Below are 26,902 nucleotides of genomic sequence, written 5' to 3'. Positions count from 1 at the left end.
TTGCCACAGGCCAGTGTCTTCAGCTTTCTGCCTAAGAAGTTTGCTTTCAGTGGGAAGAAGGGGGAAAAAACACACTCTCACAGCAACAGATTGTAGGGTGAACAGCCCCCCTGCTTGTTGGCACGGTTCCCAACCAGCAGTGCCAGTGGCTGGGCCTTGAGCTCATTCAAGAATTCCATCTCATGGGAAGTGTTTCAAACATAGTTATTTGATCTTTCAGCATTTGCAAATGCACCTGCTAAGCAAGGAGCCTAACAGCCATCGTGCCACTTCCTTCCTATCCGTCTTCCCCCGTCATCCTCCTCTGGGCGGTTTCAGACTTGAACTAGGTGAGATGCAAAGTACAGAAAACCCCAGCCAAACATTAGTGCTGCTGCACGAGGTTAGGTGCGACCTGCGAATGTCGGCTCCATTCTCCCCACACCAGCTTCCCTGTCACTTTTTTCCTAGAGCAGGTAAGAGGGTTTTGTTTTGTTCTCTGGCTTTCCAGTGCCCGGGCTTACCTCGCGGTGGCTTCCTCCCCAGCCTGGCCATGGCTCCCCGCCACGGCCTGGTCCTTGCCGCTGGGGTGGTAGGCGGTGAGCACAACTCCCTGGGAACTGGAGAGCCAGCTCATGGTGAGAGAAGGGGCATAGTTTCTGCGATCCTGACACAGAGACCTGGAATGAAGTTCCTGGCTCTCCGGGCAACTCCGCTCATTAGCATCGGCCGGCCCCTTCCCTCGAGGCCAGCGATTCACACAGGAGGGGCGGGGCCTCTCCCGCGCAGGGCCGCCTCCCGGCTCTCCAGGGAGCAGACCTGTGACTCAGAGCATTGTCCCAACCCAGGACAACTCCAGTTCGAGTGGCTTCAACTAAGGGGTGGGGTGGAGGGAGTGCTTGCTGCCCCCACCCTCCAAGTTATCCTGATCTGATTAGGCTGCAGGCTGCAGCCTCCTCTCATCAGTGTGAGCACAAGCTGTCTTAGGAAACAATGAATTACTGCTGAGCCTTTTTTTTTTTTCCATTCTTAATTCCTGTTTCCATCTAATAATTTCTGCTACTTCATGTAACATGAGTAAGGGCTCTTCTTAACCCCTTCACGATCAGCGTTAAAATTAACCATAGCAAAACCCAAGCAACCTGCCTAGCAAAACCGTGAAGGTAACAAGAAAGGCTACTTCTTGTGTCGGGTTAAAAATATTCCTATAAAAATGTTGTGTACCTGGAATGTCGTCTTCTTTCATATAAAAGCCAATGCCAAGTTTATGTTGTTGCTTTTAACGAAATATCCTTCAGTAGCAAAAAGTGACCCATCTACCAAAACTCTGTTAAATGGCATTGCTGAGAATTAAAAAAAAAGGGGGGGGACCTACCACTTGTTGAGCACCTACTATATGCCAGGCTTTCTCTGTGACAGCTGTTTTGCATGTATTATCTCATTCAATTCAGTTCAGTTCTTTCTCCATCCCCCTCCTTCTCTCTCTCTCCCTCCTTCTCTCTCTCTCTCTCTCTCTCACACACACACACACACCTTACAACATAGATATCATTATCATCTGCAGAAAGGTGAAGCTGAGAAGCAGATTAAGTAACTTGTCTAAGACAACACAATTGTTCTATGCCAGAAGCTAGATTTGAACAGAATTCTAGGCTAAATTCCATTCTTTTTTAACCAGCATGCTGTTCTTTGTCCTGTAGATAAGGAAACAGGTACAAAAGTTATGAAAAACATAACAGCTGTTTCTGTCCTTTCTCCTCTAAAAAATTCTGCTCTCCTGTAGGTACCCAGTAGTCTGAATTGAAGTGGTATTTTGTTGTTGTCCACTTTTATGGTCTATCAGGATATCTAAACTTCCTCCTAAATAAGTGTTCAACTTCATCACTCCGTAAACATACTGTTTATACTTTTTTCGTCATTTAAAATGATCATGAGAAATTAAGTACTTTATTCACACTTAAATACTCTTAAAGTATCTAAAATGTATTATTATTCTTTAAATCCTCTTTGGTATCTACTGTGAGCTCTCATTTACAAGCCTTCCTTAAAAAAAGAGCTTATTACAGCTTTCTCCGACCCCCTCCACAATTAGTTGGTCAACCTTTACATAATTACCTCCATCAGGCTCTACCTACTGCCTCCTTTCTCCCCCCATTGCCCAAGTCCTCTCTCTATACTCTATAATTAGATCTTAACTCCAATCTTACAACAGCCCTTTAGCTCATTTTCTTGCTTTCTCCTCTAAATTACTGTGTACATTATCATCCCACCCAAGCACAGTCCTAATGATGTTTCTCTGTACTTAAAAACTTTCACTGGCTCCCCACTGCTAACAGAACCAGTCCCAAACTTTTGAGTAGACTGCTGAACATTCTTGTTACCACAAGCCTCTCCATCTCTTCTGTCACACACTCTTCCCTCTGGTCCCATCACCATTCCTTTCTGTCTCTTCCACATCTAACTTAATCCTTTACCACATAATGGGTTTTCAACAAATGTTGACTGGTAAAGAACTGAATGAACGTCATGTGTCCTTAGAAAACACACTACATTTTTTAGTTAAAATTGGTAATATTAGACCAGTGATTCCCATGCACATATAAGTGTGAACCTATGGTGAAATGTTTACCAGTTCAGGCAAGATGAAAAATACAGGAAGAAAGGCAAAAGGTAAGTTGATTGGAGTATGAGTTCTTTATGATGTCTATATGGGAAAATACTAATTCCCACATTCACCCTTATTTCTTATGTAGTTGCTCTGAAATGCAAAACAAACAAATAAACAAAAAAACAGGAATCACTACCTTCTGCAATTATTGATAGGCCAAATAGACTCTACCTTTTAAAAACTCCTTTTTTTCTCCAATTTCTTCCCCATCCCACCCCATCCTTTCCCTTCCCTGGACCTCCTTTTTATCTTCTTTATTTTTCTTTCCTTCTTCCTTTGCTACATCCCCAGTCTGTCAGTGTTACGTATGCCCCTTGACAGCCACGAGCCAGCTCTCATGAGACAATCTATGATAAAGAGAAATTATGCCCAATTTTAACTAAAATGATGATTAAGTTATATCTTTGCATAATTATACTCTCTCCATTTGGTTAATAACAAATCACAACGTGCAAATCGAAATGTAATGATTGTGCTAGCTTGAAATAATATTTGTGTTCACAGCAGCCAGGCTTTTCTAATTTTTGTGAGGCATATATAAAATGAAATGTGGTATACATTGATTTACATAGCTTGGTACATAAAATTTGAATCCAGCTAATTTAACTTTCAGGTACATGGAAATCCTCTGGATTCCTTCTCCTTTTCTCCTAATAAGCCCTGTTGTTACTGGTCTGAGAATGTTGCCTGTCACGGGGAGACAGCTGGCAGGCTTGTGCTGTGGTGCACACAGCCTCAAATACAGGCTGAGGTAGATGAAAAATAGTTTTCAGAATTTTCTTGTGACCATCACAGAAGCAAGCCCACTGTCAAAATGCTCTTTTGAAAGGCGATTCCCATTTCACACCTAAAACCCTACCAAGCATTAGCTAGAATCTGTCCCCTATACATCACCCTTCCTCAAAGAGACACATTTTACGAAAAAAAAAAAAAGTACTATTTTACTCCCTTCCGCAACCACTTTAAACAAACACTAAGAACCTAACATTCTTGAAGATGTTAATATTCCGAGGTAGTGACTGCATGCCAAACACTTTTACTGTTATGAAATAGCTCGCAAAGTAATTAACAATATCAAGACTGTTTAAACATTCATTTGTTCCCTTCAAATGGATGTCCTAGATGACATAGGGAGGAAAAAGGAAGCTGTAATTTACGTACCCAAATCAGTTCTTAAAAGCAGGGTGGAGATAGTACTGTAGTCTCAGATAACTTGATAACGATGTTTAAAAATAATGAAAAAAATTCTTAGTTTCAGTGCTAGTAGTATCAAAGAGTTATTAACTGATCTTCATATTTCGATTTCGGAGCCTATTTCGTAGTATGGAATTATATTTGCAGGGTACCAACACTGCAGCGGAACCAACATATTTATCAAACGTTTTCTCAGTCGGTTCCTGTCCCTTTAAATGGAATTAACTAAAGAGAATGTGTATACTCAAACATTGTAAGATGACTGGAAGCCTGTGTAGGGACACAGGGCTATGTGAAAACTGACCTTTCAATTGGCAATGTTAATCTCAATTTACAATGATATAACAAGAACTCGAATAATTTAATCATCAACTATGAAGTTAAAGTTTTACATAGGTGATAAAACCTAGACTCACACTGCAGCATTAACATCAGGTAGGACATATGAGAACAGTTCCTCAGGGGATTTTTATCAAACTTAAAAAAATATATATTTATTTATTTGTTTTGGTAGGGGAGAGGTAATTAGGTTTATTCACTTATTCTTTAAAAATTTTAGTGGAGGTACTGGGGATTGAACCCAGGGTCTTGTGAATGCTAAGCGTGCATTCTATCACGGAACTATACCCTCCCTACCCCATCAAACTTTTTTATGAATAATTCTGTGAGCTTGCAAGTGAGCCAATTCTGTACTGAGGAGCTGTGACTGAAAATTATTCTGTATACAGAATCTAAACCTTCTCCCTTGGAAATTGCATTCATTATTACTAATTCTGTCTCTGGAGCAACAAGGAAAAAGCCTTTTCTCTCTCTCTGGACAGCTCTAAAAAATTCTGCATTATTCTCAAAGTTATTTTCTTAACAGTTCCTCCAGGGAGAAAATACTAGCCATGCCTGGAATGATTTCTAACTGCTATTGCCAGAGGCTAATTTAGGCTTCTTGGTAAACAGCTGGAAGAGATCTCATAGTTAAGAGTTTACTACCAATAAATAATAATGCCTAATGTTTGAGAGCTTGCTGTTTGCTAGACATGGTACACATAGTCTCTCCTCTAATTGTCACAACAACCCTAAGAAATAAATATTAGAATTATACCCTCTTTAAAGATGAGGAACCTGAGGCCACCCCACTAGTAGGTGGCAGAACCAGGATGTATAAACCTGGGTTTACATTGAGCCCAAGCTGTTAAACATTATAAAGGTTACAGCTGTCCTGGAGCTGACTCTATTTTGTTTCTGAAAAAGTCCACATGAATAATTAATGAGGTAAAACAATCTACAGCAAATCTAAAGTGTTTAACCAAATGGAATAGTGATGTAAATGCACTGCTGTGGAGATGAGCATTCAGACAGGCACAAACACATCAGCTTTTTATTTTTTTCCTGGTACTTTGAAATGTCTTTTTTATGTCAAGTTACTAGGGGGTGTGGCATAGTATACATGCTAATACAAGGTCATCATCTTTATGCCATTGTATCTAAAATTGTCTCTGCTTATAGAAATGAAAGAAAATTGGGAGTTCGAGATTTGCAGATACTAACTACTATATATAAAATAAATAAACAAGTTTCTTACAGAGAACTATGTTCAATAACTTGTAATAACCTATAATGAAAAAGAAAATGCAAACAAATATATGTATGTATACGTATGACTGAAACATTATGCTGTACACCAGAAATTGACATAGCATTGTAAACTGACTATACTTCAATTAAAAAAGCTAAAAATAAAAAACTAAACCAAAAGAAAAATAAAAACTAAAAAAAAGGAAGAAAAGTCCTCGGACCATTATGATGATACACATCCCTTTCCTTTTAATTAAAAAAAAATTTTTTTTTAATATCAGGCAAAGACAGATCTAAGTTCAGGGACCCTAAAGCTTTCAGAATTTCTTAAATACAGGGCTTTGGAAGGGGCTTTGCAAGAGCAAGACCTTGAAAGTTTAACTTCACTTAGCTTCATCTGGCACATCAAAACTAGCTTACAGTGGAAATTAGCCACAAAAAGAAAAAGCAATGATCTTATACTTTCCTTTGGTTTTCTCCTCACTGCTGAACACAATGGGACTCATGCGGGAAACAACTACATTTAGAAGCACCAAGTCAGGATGAGTGAAGTGTATGAATGTAGGTAGGTACATTCTGGAAAGGTAGTATTTTGCTTATGAACAAAACTCAAGTTGAAATATCTAGAATTAGAGCAGTATTTAGATTTGCCCCAGTGCAATAGCCTTGTCCTGAGGTAGATCACAAACAATGCTTATCACCTTGTCAAGTCCATCATGATTGGGGAAGACTTGGTGAAAGTGAATATCTAAGGAAAGCACTATAGTTCTATTAAAGTTTTAGTTTTTATTTTAATTAAAATAACTAAGGTTGAGTTTCATTTATTAAAATTTTAGAGTAGTTTTTAGAGTAATAATACTATTTTCATTGACTGAAATACTTGATAAAACTGCACAGACAGATGCTACCAAAGAAGAATTTCTATTTTCTGAGCCCTTTGGGAAATTCCTAAGGTTAGAAATGTCTCCAAAAATGATAAAGCATAAATCTACTTGGAAAAAAAAAAAAAAGGTCCTATTACTCCATTTACAGAAGAACACCTGGAAGACTGGGCAACACCCCTGGTTTTTCTTTCTCTGGTGAAGAAATTACATCATATATCATCATGGATCAGTGCTTCTACACATGCACACACTGAAGGCAAAAACTATTCTAGAACCATGCAAGTTGTCAACATCACCAGACAGTGGGCCTTGGCCATTAACTTTTCAAAAGGGGGTGTCAAGAAATAATAGAAAAAATATTAGCATCCTTTTGATTACACAGGGTTTCACTAGATTTCCATAGGATATCTAGATGTGTTTGTATTTCATGGAGAAGTTTGCTTTTTAAGAGAAAAGGAAAACCCTCAAGATAATCTCAAGAGGATTTTAATCAGGGAGTTTGGCTCATTTAATAGTAATTATTTCTGGTCAGTTGAATGAGTAAATCTTCTCATTTTTAAAGTTGCAGAACAAGCAGAGTTGTTTTGGACAGGTAGCCACCATGCCCACAGAGGTCAGAAATTGAAATACGAGACAAATTTTTGAATGCCATAGTTGAATGCTGGTATAGCAAAGGACAACAACTTCTCAATTTCTCTGCAAGCAAAAAAAAAAAATCTCAGGAGAACCCTTTTTCAAGTTTGCTTCTACTCAGATGAAAGGGAAAATAACACTTCTTGACTTTTTAACACGACTTCGACTCAGGGTCTTAGAAGATTTTTGATAGGCCTTACTTGCCTGCATCTGGCAGAGTAAGCTTTATGAATTCTAATTTTCTGTGCTGCTACTACATACCTCTGGGAATCAGGATTTTCAGGAATTGTTACCAAAATAAAATCAAAATGAATTACATATAAAAGAAAATATGTGCATTATTTTGTGAAAAAGCAGCCTTTTTACTAAAATTTATTTAGGGAAGAATCTGTTTTGTTTCTTGTTTTACCATTTAGGATTTTGTTTCTGTTTTTTTGGAAATAATCATTAATTTTTTTTTTCCAACTGGGTGAGTCACAGTTCCTAGTTTAAAAAAAAGTTTATATCACAGTCCCTCAGTTTTAAGAAACAGATTTTAATATTTTTTAAATTAGTAATACTTTGAAATTAGAATGTTTTATATGGTGAAAAGACTTTCTCTGCAAAATTATGGCAAAATAGACTGACTTCACTGGTTATAATGACTTTGCTTGATTGGCTATAATTTGCTTATTTCATCGGAAATTTATTTCTCTGTGAAAGAATAAATTTCCCACGAAATAAGTAAATTACATCAAAAAATTTAGTATAATTGTTTATAATGATTTTTTTGAACCAGAGGCCATACGCCTCCAGAATTCTCAATATACCTCCAGAAAAGATGAAGAACCATTGCCCCAGACATTAAAGGATTTTCACCCAAATGCCCCACACCTCACTCTAACTGAGAAAGATCTCCTTACATAATATCCTAGCCCCAAATTGTTTGTGTTCCTGAAATATACTCTGAAAACTCCTAAAAGAGTTATGTGCCTTCATTCTGTTTAATAATTTGGCTAGCTGGTTTATTGCAGAGGCTCAAAGAACATAGCTATAATCATGAGGATATTGGCTTTCTGAAATTTTAAAAGACTCAAAATTATAGGGTTGAGGTTGTCCAAAGGTTATCTCTACCTACTCCAAACTACTTCTTTTATAGAAGCAGCTGCTAAGGAACAAAAGGTGAGGCAAAAGCTGTCAGGCAGATGGTGACAGAGCCAAGACTCAGGGAGTCGAGGAAAACACCATATCCGGCCACCAGAATAGGTACTTTCCCTCAGTATAAACTGCTCAAGTTCAGACACTGTCTCAGCACACAGTCCTGGCTCACTCAAAATGTCAATTATAAGAACTGATGTCTGGTTCTTGTGACTTACTCCTAAGTCATGTCTTTAAAACTTCCCATCCCCTCCCCCCTCAGAAAGTCCTAAGGTTCTCTATAATTCAAATAGTGAAAAAATTTGATTCCACTACATAAAGTGGAAAATTTATTATTTTCTATCATCAACCTGTCCTTCTGCTAACTATACTTCATTTTTGTATCTTTCTTTAAAAGTATGGAAGATCTATATTTTTTCTTTCCCAATAATGAAATTATATATTTAATATTAGATATGTCACATTCCTGCAGGAAAGGATTAATAAGCAACAATAAACAGAATAAAATTCCTCGCAGTCATCATTCTTCCAAGCCTGTTACAGTACATTTTATGTATACATCAAATACCCACAAACACTGAAGATTAGATTAATATTTCTAAAAAACAGCTTTTATCACAAATTGGCCCAAAAGAAGAAAAGCAGAAAAATAGGCACCTTGGCGTGACAAAGGTAGATTATTCTTTAGTTTTCTAACACATTATATCACACTGCCTCTTCCTCTTAAACAGAAGTAGTTTTAAAAATTTTTTTCTGGAAGGTAAATATATAACCTTCTAAATCTCTGAGTGTCAATCACAGTCAGCGATGGTCTGAGAAATTTACATCACTGTAAGTTATCACGAATTCAGATCAAGGCAGCAGAGTCACATGTTTGGTCACAAAAATGAGACACCTATCAGAAATCTCCTTACTGCCCGTCTGGCCCTCTCAAAAGTAATGCTGGCGAAGATCATCAAAATAAAGCTGCAGTGAACAAGTAAATACACCACTTACAGAAAACAAGGCGAAATGGACAGAGCCCTCTAGGATTTGATTTCTTGCAAGAGAAGCTGCCATGCAGGCTATTACAAGCATTCATATATTAGAGGATTATAAAAGGAAACTTGATACAGTCACCATCAAACATTTAAAAAGACCTTTCAAAAGCTTTCAGTCCAGAACAGACATTCCGCCACCTCAGTGTGAACTAGAGACAAAAAATGAGCCCAATGGAGACTCCTCAAATGCCCCAAGAGCAGGTATTAGACACCAGAAATGGTTGCTGGGGTACTTAGAGGAAGACTAGTAGGCCTGCCTCTAAAAAAGTATAATTCTCCAACAGCCCTTGGTTTTTACCACTAAAGTCACATGCAGGGTTATACTGCACAGCCACTGGCTCAATCAAATAGATAATCTAAGAGAGGTGTAAATGAGTCAGACACAACCCAGCCCCCAGGAGTTCATTTTTTGGCTAGGATGGACAACTGTGTACGTATTTACAATATCAGGCATTGAATAGTAAACGTAAAAATAAACAAATAACCCAACGCGTATCCAAATGCTAAGGGAACAACTCTTTGGAGTTAAGTAACTCCACAATCTATTAAGGTTTCAAGGAAGGGGGCACCATTAAATTAATGTGCATATGTAATTTTCCCCCAAGCTTTCTGTATGAAGCAAAGATTATTTTACAATCAAGGAAAATGCTATTGAACAGACACCCAGTAAGAACAACCCATTAGGTCTTGAATTAGGGTGGGTAGAGCCGGGCTTTCCAAAAAGAAAGGGAACGAAAGAGGCGAAGGCACAGGTTCTGGATAACTGCTTATTCAAAGTCAAGGCATGTTCACAGCCTAAGTGCTGCGAAGAATGCAAACAGGCAAAGGGAGGCATGATAGGAAGATGAAACATAAAAATATCTAAATTCACACCAGATGTTTAGGGACTTGGATCCAGTGCCTTGCAACTATGTAGGCTCTCCTCCGCTGGCAGAGGGGAATAATCAGAGGTTACAGAGATAGTAACCTAACCAACTACAGAAGAAGAAAGTACATTATGGTAGCTGTAAATAGCACAGATGGGAGGGAAAAGATGGAGAAGAGAGATCCACTAGGTCATGACAGGAGAGCTCATCAGTTAGGAGGGTGCTGTGATATTACATCAGGGGCAGTGCGCAGAGGCACGCAAGCAGTGGCACCTTTAGGAATTGGGAGACACGTGGACGTGGGAATGGAAGAGGATGGGGTCCAAAATGACCCCCACGGTTTCTATTCTGGATGATGGAGACATCTAACAAATGGTTAAAAACGAAGTTGTTTAGAGGACAGCTGTGACGTGTCCCCACAGCAGGAAGGCCTCAGGCAACATGTGGTTAGGAAATACCTGGTGGCCGCTGATAGGTGAGGAAAACGTTGAAAACGTACCAAAGTTTTGGGACTCGAGCCAGCTCTCCCCAAGAGAACTAGCTGCCCAAAAGGTTTTGTCCTGTGCCTGCCCCACTGATGAGTTTCAGCACCTGCCCATTTCTCAAGGATGCTTAATTTCCACAGCAGGAGCCCACTTAGATCCGCTGAACTTCAGAACTGTTTCGAACAATGAAAGTTTTCAATCAAGAGTAAAGAATTAAAAAGGAAGAGAAGAAGAAAGATGGCAAAGGTGAATTCTGAGCAGCTATCAAGTTCCAGGCACTTGCGAGTCCCTTTAAAATACTTCCTCCCTTAATTTACCGTCTTCTGTTCAGGGGCACTAAAGCTTTAAGACGCATCAGTTCACTGCCCCTCGTCACAGAGCTAGCCCTCGGCACAGTCTGGAAGCAGGCTAGGCTCCCTTAGAAATCTGACTGCAAATGCAGACAAAAGGCACTCAACCTGCTTTTCATTTAAGTCTGATGATATTTTATTACTAAAAATAAGTCAATTTCCTTGTTACTTGACCCATTGGCAGCCTAATTAAAAATGTGATTACCAAATAAGAGAAAGAAATACTGAGGCCAAAACAAAAATCTTGTAATTGAAAAATTTCAGGCCAAATTGAGAAAATATGAAAGCAATTTCCACACCAATCGCCTACCAGTGATTCCACCCTGGACCGTTGAGCCTGAAGGTCTAATATCCATTGGTTATTAGTCTATTGTTCTAACATAGTACATAGCCCAGGTAACTTGCTTCGGTTTTGCACCAAGCCCTGAGGTTTTAGTACCGATCTTTAATTTCAATCTATCTTCACAGTTATGCTCTATCGAAACAAAAGAATGGTGTGAATTGATTTATGAATCACAGTATTTTTGAACATTTGGTTTATACCATCTTGAACCAATTTTCTGTGAACAATGAAATGAGGAAAACAGCTGCTCCCAAAATTGCTAGGCCAGGTGATATAATATCCTTTTCCCTCTTCCTTTTCCTCTTCTTTAAATAGAGGCCTATCCTTGTTTACAGGATGAGGGCAAGAGGCGAAATCCTTTCCAGAAAGGATGCAGTGTGTGCTGTTATTACTAAGGTACTGTGCAAACCTGTGACCCAGGCTGCCGAAGGAAATTTACCAACAAAGAAGTAGCTAAGCTCTCACCTCTGTGGATAGTTACTGGTGAGGCGGCTAAGGGAGCACGGGGGGCGTGGGGTACAGGGAAATAAAGGCTCCCAGGGGCTTTTTCTCTCAACTCACACTTGCCACTAAGCCTCTGTCTCTGAACCAGTAAAATGGAAGTTACATGTTCCTACCTCACAGGGCCGCTCTAAAGTATAGATAAGCTGGTGGAGGAGGTTGAGAGAAAAAAGGAAAAGGCATTCACTGGATCTGCTCAGTGAATGTCTGTGCAGTGCAGAACCCTGATATGAAGGCTTTATTCTCATCATGCAGATGAGAACACTGCAACTCAAGGACAAATGTCAGGGAGAGCTCTTTGCTCAGATTTTTTTTTTTTTAAAAGGTAGAGTCAGGCTTCAGGGTAAAATTCCTTTGATATAAAATTCCTGCGTTTCCCATTTTCCCATTATTCTATCCTGTGTCTATGACAGCACATGAATTATTAAGGTGAGTTTATATATTATTTTTATAGTCTACCAAATCTGAGATGCATACTTTTTTTAGACTCATTATTTTGCAAACTAGTGAAGAAAAATACTGCCAGTAGTACTAGGAAGACCACCAACTGTACGTTGCATCACAATTTCAGAGACGTTCAAACGTGAATGAAACAAATAGACATCTTACTCCTCGTCTTTCTTACAAATGACGGACTGCAAATGCAAAGCTCGCATCTTTAATATGAAAACTCCTACTCTAGATTTCTTTATTTGGTTATCTGTTTATCCTTAACCTTTGAAAAGAAGGCTCAGGGCCTTTCCAATTGGCACAGAAGTCCTTGCACTAGGGCACGATTTAATTGGAACCTGCCCAAGCCTGGAGTTTTCCAGACTTTGCATGTCACCACCTATACCCATCACGTTCCTGGCTTGGTTTGGGGGCTCCTGGAAAGACTTTGCAATCGTCTCTTGGCAGACCCACACCTCAGTATTTTCACTGAGCCAGTCCTGCTGGGATGAGATTCCATGTCCTCCAGAAGTGCACATAAACCCCCAGGAAAGCCTTAGAAGCCATCTGATGTGCCCTGGGTCACTTGGCAAGGAACAGCTTACTCCATTTCAGATTTCTGTTCTGTACCAGCCAATGAACTTACTGTAGCCTGACAGATGTCAAGTACAAACACAGTCATTCCTTTCTTAACACCAAAGTCACTTACCTATTCCAGTAATTGATAAAGTAAACTTTAAATTAATTAATACAAGAAGAAAATTCCTAACTACTTTTCTTTTTGTATTGAAGTATAGTTGACTTACAATATTATATTGGTTTCAGGAGTATAACATAGTGATTCAGTATTTTTATAGATTGCACACCAAAGTTATTATAAAATATTGGCAACATTCCCTGTGCTATACATTACATCCTGGTGACTTACCTATTTTATAACTAGTAGTTTATACCTCTTAGAAATCCCCTTTACCTATTTCACCCTTCCCTCCACCCCCTCTCTCCTTTGGCAACCACTATTTTGTTCTCTGTATCTGTGAGCCTATCTCTGTTTTGTTATATTTATTTGTTTTGTATTTTAGATTCCACAGATAAATGAACATACAATATTTGTCTTTCTTTGCTTGACTTACTTCACTAAGCATAGTACCCTCCATGTCCATCCATGTTGTTGCAAACGGCAAGCTATTTTTTCAATCTAACGACCTTTTGATAGTTATGGACTTCTCTCTTAACTATCCTTTTCTTCTGGATGAATGTGAGGGCCACTAAATTGGCCCTAAAATATCACTTATGGCATAACTATTGTCAGTTCATTTGTTTATTGTTCTATGAGAATGTGTTCCTTGGCCACTCATCAGTTTATTCATTCAACAAACACTTTTGCCCTGCCCTTACTGGTGCCAGGTACTGTATTAGCTGATGGTAATAAACTGATAAATAAGAATGAAATAGGGAACTTACAAAAAGCTGGTGGGCCCAAATTCTTAGATTCCCTCAGCTGGAAAAAAATGCATTTATTAAATACCAATTATATGCTACTCTGTGCTATTTTGTTTCTTCCAGGTTAATCCTCATTTTTTTTGCCTCTGTTTGACAAATGAGGAAACTGGAAGATTAGTTAGAAAGATTAAGCAATTTATATGAGATAGAACCAGCGGGGCTCACATCTGAAACTGCGTCTCCTGACTTTAAATCAATCATAGTCTTTGTCACTGAGGCATGTTACTCATGGCATCTGTCAAATGGAGTATTATGGTGCAGTTAGAAGTTCTGATCGCAAGCGGATTTGTGTTGTGTCAGTTTGAGCATTGCTGTGTCATTAACAGAAACTTGGATCACAGATTTCTAGCAGCTGAGCACAGTGCGAGCAAGACAGTCCTCCGAACACTATTAAGTCTTTCAATATTTATTTTCATTTGACTAGAGAAACCACGGTCTCATATTTTAATCCTAGGAGGGCTCTACACCTTCTCTCTGTAGTGAGCAAGTCCTACTCGTTCAAGTGAAAAGTGAAGCTACTAAGATTTCTCAGACTCTGTACGTGTTAAGATTATAACAGGGTCATTAGAATCCCATTATAATGAATTCTGGCTTCATAACAAACGATTGTTCCAAAGGTGACTTACTCTTACACTGAGATAACACTTGGTCCCCAAAACTAAATCCCCTTGGGTCAGAGTCAGCTATGCAGCAAAGCACTTGCCCTACCTGCTCACTGGCCTCTCTCTCTGCCTGTCCCACTCTACGAGGGATTTGAGGCTGTTTTGGGGGGTTTGGGTTGAATGTGTACCACTAAGACACATACACAGCCTAGCATTTTAAAATGTGAAAGCCTTTCTTTCTCACAGGGAAGTTCTAGGTATTAACTTAGATCTCCCTTGGACATTCTAAAGAAAGGCTGATTTCCTGAAGTATGTGTGATAATTTCACCAATAATACGTTCCCACAGAATGTGCCTGGTTCTCCACCACTCATTCTGTTATACCAGTTATTTATATTTCTGATAACTCCCTCCTCTACACACACACACACACACACACGAGGATTCTATAGGATTACATGGTCATTGAGGGCCGAAAGTTTAGCCATCTCTACACTCTCCATATAAAGTCTGGCTAGTCATTCATCAGTATTTGTTGACTGGATATGCCAAAGTGCCCATGTCCAAACCGCTGATCTGGCCAAGGACACCAGTAAAAGCTCCAGAGGTCTATTCCCCACAGAGGCATGCGGAAAGGTCAGTGCAAACCCTGAGAACAGTGGGACAGAGAAATGCAGCAGATTTGGGGCCCTGCTGGAATAGTTTCTTGGCTGATGAGATACATGCTGGAAGTCTGAGTAAGAATAAGCTATTCTACTGAATCAGTCATTGTTAATACAACCCTGCATCACCTGTGAAGCAATGGGAACTACGCATTCTGAAATTGGAAGGAAAAACAATCATTTCCACCCTATTCTTTACCTCCCCTTTCCTAAAGAAACCAGCATCACGATCATACTAGAACTGACTTAATGTGTCAATAGTCTCAACTCGTCTTTATCTTACAGAGCATCAGAATACATGAGAAAAATGCATTACGCGAAGAGCACAAAGCCTGCAATCCCCCCACAGCATAGCATCAAACTACCAGTGGCATCACTAATCAGCAACTGTAATTAAGCCTAATTATAAATTACAAGTATCTAATTTTAGAAGACCTTGGCTTTATAAATCCTAGACATCAGAGATGTTATTAGCTACTTCGAATTATTCCAGAGCCGGAAATATCCTTCATGCATTCTTGCCTCATGAATCTGGCCTAGAAACAGTCCAATAACCAGGATCCTTTCCTCAGACCTACAGAGGGCAGAGGCAGTGATCCTTTGGTATTATGAGTTAAGCATCTCTGAGAAGGAAGTCTCAGAGTCTTGTAGTCCTGGTGTGACTTATGATATGAATAATCCCAGGAAATGTGGTAAATACAAGCCTTATTGATTTAACAAAGACCTGAGCAAAGGGGAGCCCTGAACTGGGAAAGAAGTGTCAGAAAAGGAAGAAACAGGTCCACTCCAGAAAATCCCCAAGCGGATGGCCGTGTACTTGAGCCCCTCACTTCCAGCTCTGAACCACCATCATTTCTGTTTTGGTTGAGTTTTGAGCATTTCCAACTATAATTAAGATGCCCAAAGTATTATCTTTGCCAGGTATAAGGACTGGCATAAAAAGGAAGGAGAAACCATCACAGTCATTCGGAATGTGATGGCTCAGTAAAGTCCTGGTGAGTTTTCTTGATTCATAAAATGAAGGCTGCACTGCATGCGAGGACCTCTGTGCTCCCTCCAGCCCCAATGTGATAGGTCTAGGGTATATCACCACGTGAATTTCCCTGGCAGCATGACAGACCACACCTCCCGCATTGGCAGGTTATACAGATACAACGGCGATAGTTACCAACTGATTCAAGACACAGTGTCCAGAAATCCCTGACCTCTAGAGATACTAGACAGCTAAGAGCGGCAAGCAGTAAGCTAAATAAGAGGGGAGATGTTTGCTCCTGTCTGCTGCTTGAAAGGCCTTTTATAGGAAACTGCAAGTCATTAAGGAGAGCCACGGGATAGCAGCTTTAGCAGTGAGCGTTGCTAACTCTTTTTCCTGGAACACAGGTGGTGGTGGTGACCCTTAGCCATTCCTGACAATCACAGGATGCTGTACGTATGTCAAGTACAATGGTCAGTAGGTATGGTCTTCCTGTTGAGAGAAAGGTGGCACAGCAGGGACTTGCTCTGGAAAAGGAAGCTAGTGTTAGGGGTTTATATTACTGTTTAGAGTTGACTTTATCTCAAAGGATATCAGCAGTATGTGTCATGTGACAGGGCTTTTGATCATGACCTCCCTTCTAAAGGCAGTCACCACAGCACCTGCCACACCCACTACCCTGCCCACAGTCCCTTGAAAAGGAGTAGCTAATCCTCGACAGTCATGCTCTATAGGACCCAGACCCAGCCAGAGCTAATGACTGAACCAGGGGTATCAGTGTGAAAAAGAACAGTGCCTTCAGGAGAGCTGGTTTCCAGAACTCATGTTGATGCTAATTATCTCTGTGACTTTGCACAAGGTACCTTTTCTATGTCCCAGTTTCCTCACCGTATAAAGAAAGGGTTAGTTAGATCACAGGGGCCTTCAGATCTCTTCCACCTTGAGCGACTCTGTGGAAATGATACACATCACCTAAATAGCAGCATTTATTATGCTTGCTTTCTGTGTGGCATGCACCATACTAAGTCCTTTCCATACATCCTCCGCTTTAATCCTTACTACAACACGTGATGATGGTTTTATCCTCACTGTATAGGTCAAAACAAAACAAAACAAAACAAACAAAAAATCCTGAGACGCAAAGACAGGATTTACAAAGGGTTCTGTCCTGCTTATACTTTTTTTCCATCTTTTTAGTCAAAATGTGTGCTCTGTTTAAAAATCACACAAACTCATAGTGGGCAGACAAAAAAGAAATTCACGTAAAACCAGATTAGAAGTAAAATGAAACAGAATTTTTATAACCTTTCTATTTTATCAGTTGATGATTTCGCTTTTGACTCTGCTTTTTGATCTGCCAAATCAAGTGAGTAGTTTCATTACTGTCGACACAATGTTGCATAATTCTGGACGATTCCTCTGACAAGCCTCTGAGATGTATGACCACACTACTCTGGTATTCAAAGCAAAAGCAGCTTGAAGAAAACTATTTTTCTAGATCTGGGGCCCAGTGTTAAAAAAAAAAAATGCCTTTGCCAGGAGTGACTCCACTTTAGAGCCAAATGTTTTCCATCCACCTGTCATTTTCAGATAGCATTAATATGAAGAGGCAACCTTTTTTTTTTTTAACCAGTTATCATAATGAGGTGAACCTTTAGCTTTAATTTGGTTGCCACCTGCTGGCTGAAAGACAGAAATCTTCCCTCTGCAGCAAAGGCAGCTTGGGAACTCAGAAGGACGAATGGAAACAAGTTCTCTGTCATTAATCAGCAAAGCAAGTTTGAGTGGCATCGGGTTACCTTCTAAATGGGAAGGGAACCAATATTTGTTTGCCAGGTACTGTGTTAGGTACTTGAGAGACATTTAATTACACTTACTCAGCCCCCAACAACGTGACTGGCCTGAAATATCAACACCACCATTTTAACTGGCTTCAGATTCCAAAACCCAAAAGCGGCCGCAAATTCAAGGTCTCGTTCAGACGTCAGCCTGGCTTCGTCATCAGCAGGTGCTCTTTTCCCTTATTCCATGAGTCTTGTCGGTGACGGGATGTCCAAGTAATCTTATGCTGTACAGAAAATACTGATGGGTTGAGGCTTAGGATCAGAGCCACAGCTCACCGCGGAGCTGTGTGTCACAAAGCCTGCATGATATTTCACAAGTTAAGCAGAGACAAGTCAGCTAAATGCTTCATGAATTTGGCAAGAATTGCATCAGTGATTAGTCAAAGTAAGGTAGGATGAGAATGTCACGAGAACTATCGATAAAAGCCACTTCAAGGGGATCAGAAAAAATAACATATTTTAAATTAAAATTTCAAACATTCAGCCTTTCAGCAAAATAATTTGAAAAAAGGAGGGCTGGGTATTTTTCCTTTGGTCCGTTTAAGAAAGTCACCTGTGCACCCATCTCTTCATGGCCACCAGTGTACTGGGTGCTGTGTGGCACATATACAGCCCAGCTCCTGGCCTCAGGGAGCTCATGATCTAGCTGGCCAGACAGCAATATAAAAGCAAGCTCCAGGACTCAGAGCCCCCTTCTCGTCTACCATCTTCTGCTGTCTCTGAGAGGCACTACCACTGAAAAGAACAATGGCTAGTGTTTGTGGGGTAACTGTGTACCAGACACTGATCTAAGTTAGTTAATATATGGAAAGTGCTTAATCTTCATATAATGGTGTGAGATAACTGGTATCTTTAATCTCTCTTTTATCCATCTATGCAAGGGTAGACAATTTGCCTAAAATCACACAGATCTCGTAAGTGATTGAACTGGTGTTCAAACCCACGCACTTTGCTCCACAGTTCAGATTTTTCAAGACCAGGCTAGGCAGCCTCTAAGAGAAGTATGATTGCATTGGTTTCAAAGAAGAACAGGAACACAGAATTCAGAGAACTTAGCAGAGGTTGCATAGTCGAGGAACTAGAGTGGAACTTTCTCTCGAACCACTTGTCCAGTTCTCAACTACTATCATTGTGTTGCTTCTGAAAATAAGAATGATGATACAACAAACAAAGAATATTTATCCACGTCACCTAAGGAAGTTCAAGGTCAGTTTCTTAGGAACAGAACCTGTAGCAGTGAGTGGCTTACTCCAAGTGAGGCTGCTTTGAGGCTTTGAGCTACTTCCAGACCCGTCCATCTGTGACCTCCTCCTGTTATTTCAGAGGCCTGGCACAAAGCTACAACTCTCTAAGTGAGGAGGGTGACTGACTAGCCATCTCAGCCCCTCTACTCTGAGGAAGCATGTGAATTCCCATTTACACGACTCACATGGTTTATCAAATTAGAATGACCACCAGTTCCTGGGGCAAATTCAAAGTGCATTCTGGTGTCAACTGGAAAGATATAAGAATTAAAATCCACTCCATACATCCTTCTGGAATTAATACCTATATGAAATCGTTATCCTCAGATGAAGTTTTATTTAGAAGTTTTAGGAGGAATCACCATTATTATTTAATAACCATATCTCACATTCATCTAAAACAGCTATAATTGAAAGATATGGTTATAACTAGTATTTACCACTAATCAAACAAAATATTGACACTAAGGCAGTGTGTGGATAATGAGATACACAGACACATCTGGAAATTACCCTACCAAGAATTACTAAGATACAAAATCATGACTAATGGTCACCCATGAGTAGACCTAAAGCAATCTGACAAATGTTTTTTTTTCCTTGATTCTTCTAACTTCATTTCTCAGGACATTAATACTTTAATTCTATTTCTCAGGACATTAATGGTTTTCTTTCTTTCTTTTTTTTTTTCCACCATAGGATGATGTGTTTGTTTTCCGTTATGAAGGCTATGAAAAGAAGAAGAAGAAAAATGCCAGTGGAGGAAGGAAAAACATATACTGGCAAATGTAGGTGATTCCATAGAGAATTTTACAAGTGAGTTATAATTTTCATTGTTCTAAAATACTTCATAATTATTGCCGGTGGCTTAAAGATAGATACATCATGCTCTGTATGTGTTTTAAGCTCTAATATTACATTTCAAGAAAAATGTGTATCTAGAGAGGATGATTGGGCTTGTGTGAAATTCCCAAAATATATCATATGAGAAAAAGTAGAAAGAAATAGGCATGCTAATCCTCTGAAGGACAAAAACATTCAGAAATAATAAGAGCAGGCATTATGCTGTACATTTTAAGCTTATATAGTATTATGTCAATTCTATCTCAAAAAGCTAAAAGAAAAAATAACAGCAAACATTTATTGAACGTGTATTATATACCAGACATTGCACTAAATAATTTATGTGCATTATCTCATTTAATCCTTACAACCACCATATGGGTAAGTAATATTACATTTTACAGACAGAAACCAAAGATTGGAAATATTCAGTCACCCAAGACCATAAGTTAACAAAAGGGGAAGGTAAAACCATCCTGCAGGTCTGCCTTCCACGTAAAGCCTAGTATCTTATTCAGTCCACTACAATGGGCTCAATGTAAGAGATAACCCAGCCTCTCTTGTAGAGGCTGGGGTTCTGATACCAACGCTGCCACCACCTGGGAATGTGACTTTAGGTAAAACATCAGCTCAGTGATAGTCTTCTGTCATCTACCAAACAAGAGTTGGGATGACCCTGAAGTTTCTCATAGCTCAAATTCTGTAACTCCAAATATTAGGTTTATTGAACAGAGAATGAATTTCATGTTGCTTTAGATGACAGAATTATAATTAATGGGATTACTCAGACTGACCATAGCGTACAGAATAAAATGGAATGGAGAGATCTGCAAAGAACATATGAATGAAAATACAGATCTCAAACACACTCATTTAGAATTGAATACACCTATGTTTTAGCAGTATTTTGCTATAACACTAATGACGGTAGAGTGGAACCAAAAGTAGACTCCAAATTCAACTTTTAGAATAAAAAGAAATTTTAAAATCATACTTTGTTCTGTTATTTTCCCCCTATATTCAAAGAGAGTGTCTTTCAAAAGAACTAGTCAAATTCTGAATCCCCTAAATGCTAAAATGATTTTAATGATGTGAAATGGCTTAGATTATAATTTCACAGTGCTAATGAAAAATGTTTTAAAATATTCATAATCAACAAAAAACTTCATGGTGACAATATTAGAACAATCCATTCTCAAATATAAAAGTTCCTGATGACAAATTTGTTTTTCTATCAAACTAAGATTATGATGCTAAAAAGTTAAAGCTATTGATGATAGAAAATCTTTGTTGTCACCATTCTACTCTAAAAATTAAATGATCACGTCTATAGGGAGGACGTGCAGTCTCGATTTCTATGCTCAATTTCTCTCTATTTAATATGCTGGTCTTGCATTCTGGCTACCTGCTGGATATCCATCTCTGCTGGGCATCCCTTCAACATCTTAACTGCACGTGCCCATGCTGGCAATCTGTGGAGTTACAGAGAGGTGCCTCAAAGGACTTGAAAAAAATGACAGCAACAAGCAGTCTTCAGTCTGCTGATCCAAAGGAACCTAAAGCACAGATCAGCTCTTAGGACAGCAGGACCAGGCCAGTGGGGCAAGTTTACAGTCCTATTAGCATATCCAACGAATGATCAAAGGAGTGAGGGAAGAGAGGCTTGAGCAAGGCAGGCGAAACAGACAGATGAATGGGAAATAGCAGTTTCTATTCAAATGATATTCAGGGGCCTGGAGCCTTGCTAACTGGCCATGGAGGCTGGGCAGACCTCGTCACTGAGAGAAACGTTCCAAGCCTAATGTATCCAGCACCCCTGGTTTTTGTTGACAAAACTTTTTGGCATGGTTTCCTATGGTGGTCTGCCTAGGAGATAGTGTTCATCAGACAAACTTTTAAGAGAAACTTTAAAGAATTTCCTAATTCTTTGTCACTGGTCCCTAATCAAGTGTCAGTAAAATGGTTTCTCCATTGACTTACAGAGTAAGAGTTGACCATGCCTATTAAACACTCCAGTTCTTGCGGCAAGTCAAATATAAGGCACATGAAGAAAAATATACAACATGGTAATCTAGACCTCTGGGATTGATCACAATGCAAATATTCAAGTAACCACCACTGCAGCCACAAAATTAGGACACTGCTAGCCCCTAGAAACTTTCTCCTCTTTCCTTCTCAATCACTACCCCTAACTTTCTGAATTTATATGATAACCAATTTATTGGGTTTTTTGGTAGAATTGCCACCTAAGCACATAGCCTTCAAACCAAGGTTCAGTTTTATCTTTCTCCTACTCTTTATATGAATGTAAAGGTACAATGCCTGGCTTTTTTTTGACCTATAATTTATGCTCACAAGATTCATCCACATTGTTCAAATAAGTGTAGTTTATTCATTTTCATTGTTGTATAGTGTTCTATTATATGGATAAACAACTTATCCATTCTACTATAAACAGAGGTTAGGGCTGTTTCCAATTTTTACCCATATAAATAATGTCTATGAATATCCTTGTACGTCTCCTGGTACACTTGTGAACACACTTATTAACTGTTTTGTATATGCTGAGAAGAAGGTATATGCTCCTGTTGTTGGGCTCCATATACGCTTGTTAAGTCAGTTTTGCTAATCATCTTGTCCAAATTCTCTACATTTTTACTGGGGATTTTTGGTTGTTTTTATTTTTTTTTTAATCTCCCCCTCTCTCACTCCTGTTATTTCTCACTCTTTACTTTATAATTAAAAGCAAATTAATAATCTTCTCCCCACTCCCCAAGAACTCTTCCCACAACTTCACTATTCTAGTATATTATATAACCATTTTCTTAAGAAATATGACTGTTTGCTTCTCTAAATCCTCATGGGAGTGTTGAATTGCATTTATCATACGTTTTACATTATGGTTGTATACTAGTCTTATCTACATTACTAGATGATACATTTGTATAAAACTTTCATGCAGTATGAAAACAAGTTTCCAAAAAAAAATTTGTTGAAATTATATAATTCACTTTATCTGAAAACACCTCTAAAATTGTTTTCATCCTTTAGAAATCAGCTGAGTGAATGGAAAAAATTTGCCTTTGAAATCTCCTTTTTATCATCCCATTTCTTTCCTGAATAATCTAAATCTACACGAGATCCCCATTTAATTTATATCAGCCAAAACCTTAAAACCATCCAAATATCCATTTATAGAAAAAAAGAAAAACTGTGATATTTCCATACAATCAACAATTTAAAAAATAGCTTTTGATATATGAAACAATATAGATGAATCTCAAAAGCGTCATATTAAGAAAAAGGCCAGATATAAAAAATAAGCCAGATACAAAAGCATACATGTATTTCATTTTAAATAAAGTTCAATAATAGACAAAAATAATGTATGGTGATAGAAGCCAGAATAGTGGGAGAACAGGAACAGGATCTGAAAAGAGCACAGGGGAACTTTCTGGGATGATGGCTAGTATATTTTACCTTGATCCAGACTGATGGGTACACAGGTGTACAGACACATATACATTCATCAAGCTGCACATTTAACATACTTACATTTTGCCATAGGTAAATTATGCCTCAAAAAGTTAAGGGGAAAAAAAAATCCTGTGCGTTAAAGTCTACTACAGGGCACTAAAGATAAACCAATACATAGAACGCTGTGTGATAAAGAGAAAAATGAATAACACTGTGACTGCACTCCTTTTGACCACAGGGAAATATATGGCCAGTAACATAATTTGAACAGTAACCTTGCAGAAAGACTCCTTGTTGACCTCCTATTTTTATTACAGCTCAATGTCTTAATACACATGTGGTAAATGTTCATTGTAGAAGATGTAGAAATTCCAAATAAGTATAAAGAAAATTAATTATTCATAATCCAACCACAGAGAATATTTTCTTTTTTAAATTGGTTAAACAAATTATTTGCTCTACTACTGAGCTATGTCCAAGTTAACAGGAGTTTCTAACCATAAATTCCAGGATCCCTTGAACATTGAAAATATCCCATTCTACTCAATTCATCTTTCATTAAAAAATAAATATACAACATCATTCTAAGTGAAGTAAGCCAGAAAGAGAAAGAAAAATACCATATGATATCGCTCATATGTGGAATCTTTAAAAAAAAAAAAAAAAGAATATAAGTACAAAACAGAAACAGACTCCTAGACATAGAATACAAACTTGCGGTTGCCAAGGGGGTAGGGGGTGGGAAGGGACAGACTGGGAGTTCAAAATTTGTAGATACTGACAGGCATATGCAGAATAGATAAACAAGATTATACTGTATAGCACAGGGAAATATATACAAGATCTTGTGGTAGCTCACAGCAAAAAAAATGTGACAATGAATATATGCATGTTCATGTATAACTGAAAAATTGTGCTCTACACTGGAATTTGACACAGCACTGTAAAATGACTATAACTCAATAAAAAAAACTTGGAAAACCATTTAAAATAAATAAATAAATAACAAAAATTAAAACAACAAAACAAACTCAACTGAGATATGTTTTACTGATGGCTTGTTGCAAGAAATAAAGGGAATATGGATCTACGTAACAATTTCGGAGTACTTTGTAATTTGTGAGTACAAATTATAGCTAAAGTCAGATGGGGCTGTTAAGTCTTAAGGATCCCTGATTTTAGTCACTGGTTTTTAGAAACAGTCAATAACACATAAAAGATTCAAAACCTTACAGAGAAAGTGGGATGAAAACAGATTCAGTCTAAAGAACCAAGTGTTCTAATGGCTCCCCAAGGACAACAGCAGCCTTTCGCAGCGGAGGATGGGGGAAAGGTCAGTTGTGGTAGGCTAAGTATATTTAGGAAACAGGTCATGCCATTTCTTACCCTCAGAAAATTAGAACTTACATAGTAAAGTGATGCTCTCGGAAATCCTGATTTGACTCAAACTGATTTGGCTACTTGAGCCACTCTCCTCCCACTCCCAACTCAAGTAACAGCTATGAACATTTCAAACTCAGACCACTCTCTGGAAACACCAGCGATTCAGCTGCTCAGGGCCTCCAGGATGGTGCCCATTAGCCCTCTGGCCCCACCTCCACCTTCTTCTACGGACACACTGGCCTGCCACCACAGCAAGACCACTGCCCTCCCTGAAGACACCCTGGTGGCTCACAGGCTCAGTATATATACCCTGCTGTCCTTTGGCCTCCCCATCTGGTCCGTGCCTACTCATCCTTGAAGGCAGAGTAAAACCTGCTTTGCTAGAGAAGCTTGGGCAAACCTGCCTCGAGGGGCCCATTCACGTTCCAGTCTTCTCCATTCTAGGCATTTCCTCAACATATTATAATTGTCTTCTCCTGTGACTCCCTACACACGGGTCCAAATGAGATCTCTGGATGGTGGGACTTTCTCCTTTCGGTCTTTTACTAAGGTAGACTGGCAGATAGGAGATTCTTACCAAATACAGGTTAACTGAATGAATAAATGAACAGTAAATTATGATATAAGCTCTTCTCAGGGAGGTGAATCAAAATGGAATAGCTGTTAAATTAAGATACCCATATTCTTATTTCATCAATTAATTTATGGTGTTAGCATTCCTACTAACAGTGTATTTCTGACTGACTCCAGATTTCCCCATTGGTTACACAGTGAAAAAGCAAATAGACCCAATGCCCCGTACACTTAAAAGTGGTTGAAATGATAAATTTTATACTATGTATATTTTGCCACAATTTTTAAAAAGTAAATGGAAACAAGAAATATTTAGAAGTTATTTTTTTTTGTCCTGATTGCTGTGGGGGAGAGGGGTACAGTAGAGTTATATAATAACTATAATCTTTTTGAGCCAATTTCTTTGACTATCAGACCAGCAATTTTAAAATGTGCTGAGCCGAAATTGTAAAACTGAGGGTAAAAAAAAAAAAAAAGTAAACAAGTGAAAAAAGTTATAAAAGACACGTTTTTATTATGAAATTAAAATGCAAAAAGCCCCTTAATTAGAGAAAATAGAGAAGCATTGCTGTAAATGACATCCTCATTAGTACCACATAAATTGCAAGGGACAGCTTACAGCTCACAAGTGACTATAAAGTTAGTTAACTGGTTTTACAATAAAACACATTCTAATACCACATAAGAGCTGTCCGTGAGAGAGATTTTTACGTGGCTCATAAGCTTGTTCCTAAAGATATCCCAGTAGAGGGGTTCTTGCATACTTTGATCCATGAGAGACGCTTGTAATAACAGATCCCCAAGGCGTTTACTCCTCATAAATTTTCTTCAAAGGGGACAACATTTCTGGTTTGTTTTAGAATAATCTGTAGTCGTAACTTTATAGGCAAGCTGCTTCTTTATTCCAGATCCTCAATCAAAAACTCTAGTATTTATAAGATGTGCAGAAAAATCAACTACTTTCAACTTGATCCATCATTCGCATGACTTGTAAATATATGGATCAGACACATTCTGGTACTCTCAGTTTTATCATCCTTAAGAATAAAGCACTTCTTAAATTGGCTTAACTAAGATTTTCCTAGGTTTCCCTTATCAGTAAGGTAGCATGTAACTATTTTGAAAAAGGGTCAGTGAAGAAGAAATTTTAAATGCCTAAAACAGAAGACATTTTCCTAGAAACAGTTACAGTATAGCAGGTAAACAGCATTGATAACAACTTTCTAAAACGAACACAAAAAAATCCTACAATTTCTCTGTTCATATCTTGTAGCAGTTATTTTTGTTAATCAAATGTGGAAAAGATCAGGCAAAAAATATTATCCATTTATTTTCATGATTTGGCAGGAGAAAATAAATTTAGCATTTTCTATCACCCTATTTTTAATGACACTAAGGCTAGGAATTTTTGTACTTTTAATCTTTACCCCACGATCTGTGATAGGTTACACTGAGTTAATCGATCTATTTTTCCCCTACTTTTTGTAGACAGATAATCCAGGATCATAAATCAGAAGAAACCAGTTTATCTAGAATGAAGGAGTACAGCCAAGTGACCACCAGCTGCTTCCTCTTCACCCCACTGAGAAATGACGCAACTTCTGAGCTCCCTAGACAAGAGCTGAACATCAACCACAACTCTCACTTCTGTTTCTTGGTCCTACTCCTTTAAAGATTTGGACCACGTAGGTAAATTCTGCAGCGACCTAAACAACTAATAA

At 38.6% G+C, this 26,902-nt stretch overlaps 1 protein-coding gene and 1 long non-coding RNA gene across 4 annotated transcripts in view; one reads left to right on the top strand and one right to left on the bottom strand.

Moving 5' to 3' along the window:
• ARHGAP18 (Rho GTPase activating protein 18) overlaps window positions 1–26,902 on the bottom strand; it is a 163,650-nt gene that overhangs the window by 116,091 nt on the left and 20,657 nt on the right. Inside the window, exon 1 of one of the 2 annotated variants that reach the window (XM_031456304.2) lies at window positions 504–697. The exons of the other annotated variant lie outside the window; for it this stretch is intronic. Within the exon in view, the coding sequence (XP_031312164.2) occupies window positions 504–616 (113 nt within the window). The 5' untranslated portion in view covers window positions 617–697. Of the gene's footprint in view, window positions 1–503; window positions 698–26,902 lie in introns of those variants that run through there. 2 annotated transcript variants of the gene reach the window in all.
• On the top strand, window positions 326–26,902 carry LOC116154418 (uncharacterized). 2 transcript variants are annotated; one of them, XR_004138334.2, is made up of 3 exons: window positions 326–455; window positions 19,605–19,721; window positions 26,670–26,902. It is a non-coding gene; the product is annotated as an uncharacterized LOC116154418 (long non-coding RNA). The 2 variants fall into 2 exon arrangements; XR_010381239.1 differs by lacking the exon at window positions 326–455 and adding an exon at window positions 17,618–17,825.

Source organism: Camelus dromedarius, chromosome 6, assembly GCF_036321535.1.
Source record: "Camelus dromedarius isolate mCamDro1 chromosome 6, mCamDro1.pat, whole genome shotgun sequence".
Taxonomy (NCBI): domain Eukaryota; kingdom Metazoa; phylum Chordata; class Mammalia; order Artiodactyla; family Camelidae; genus Camelus; species Camelus dromedarius.
Note: the sequence above shows the minus strand (reverse complement) of the source record. Positions and strands in the feature narration are given on the sequence as shown.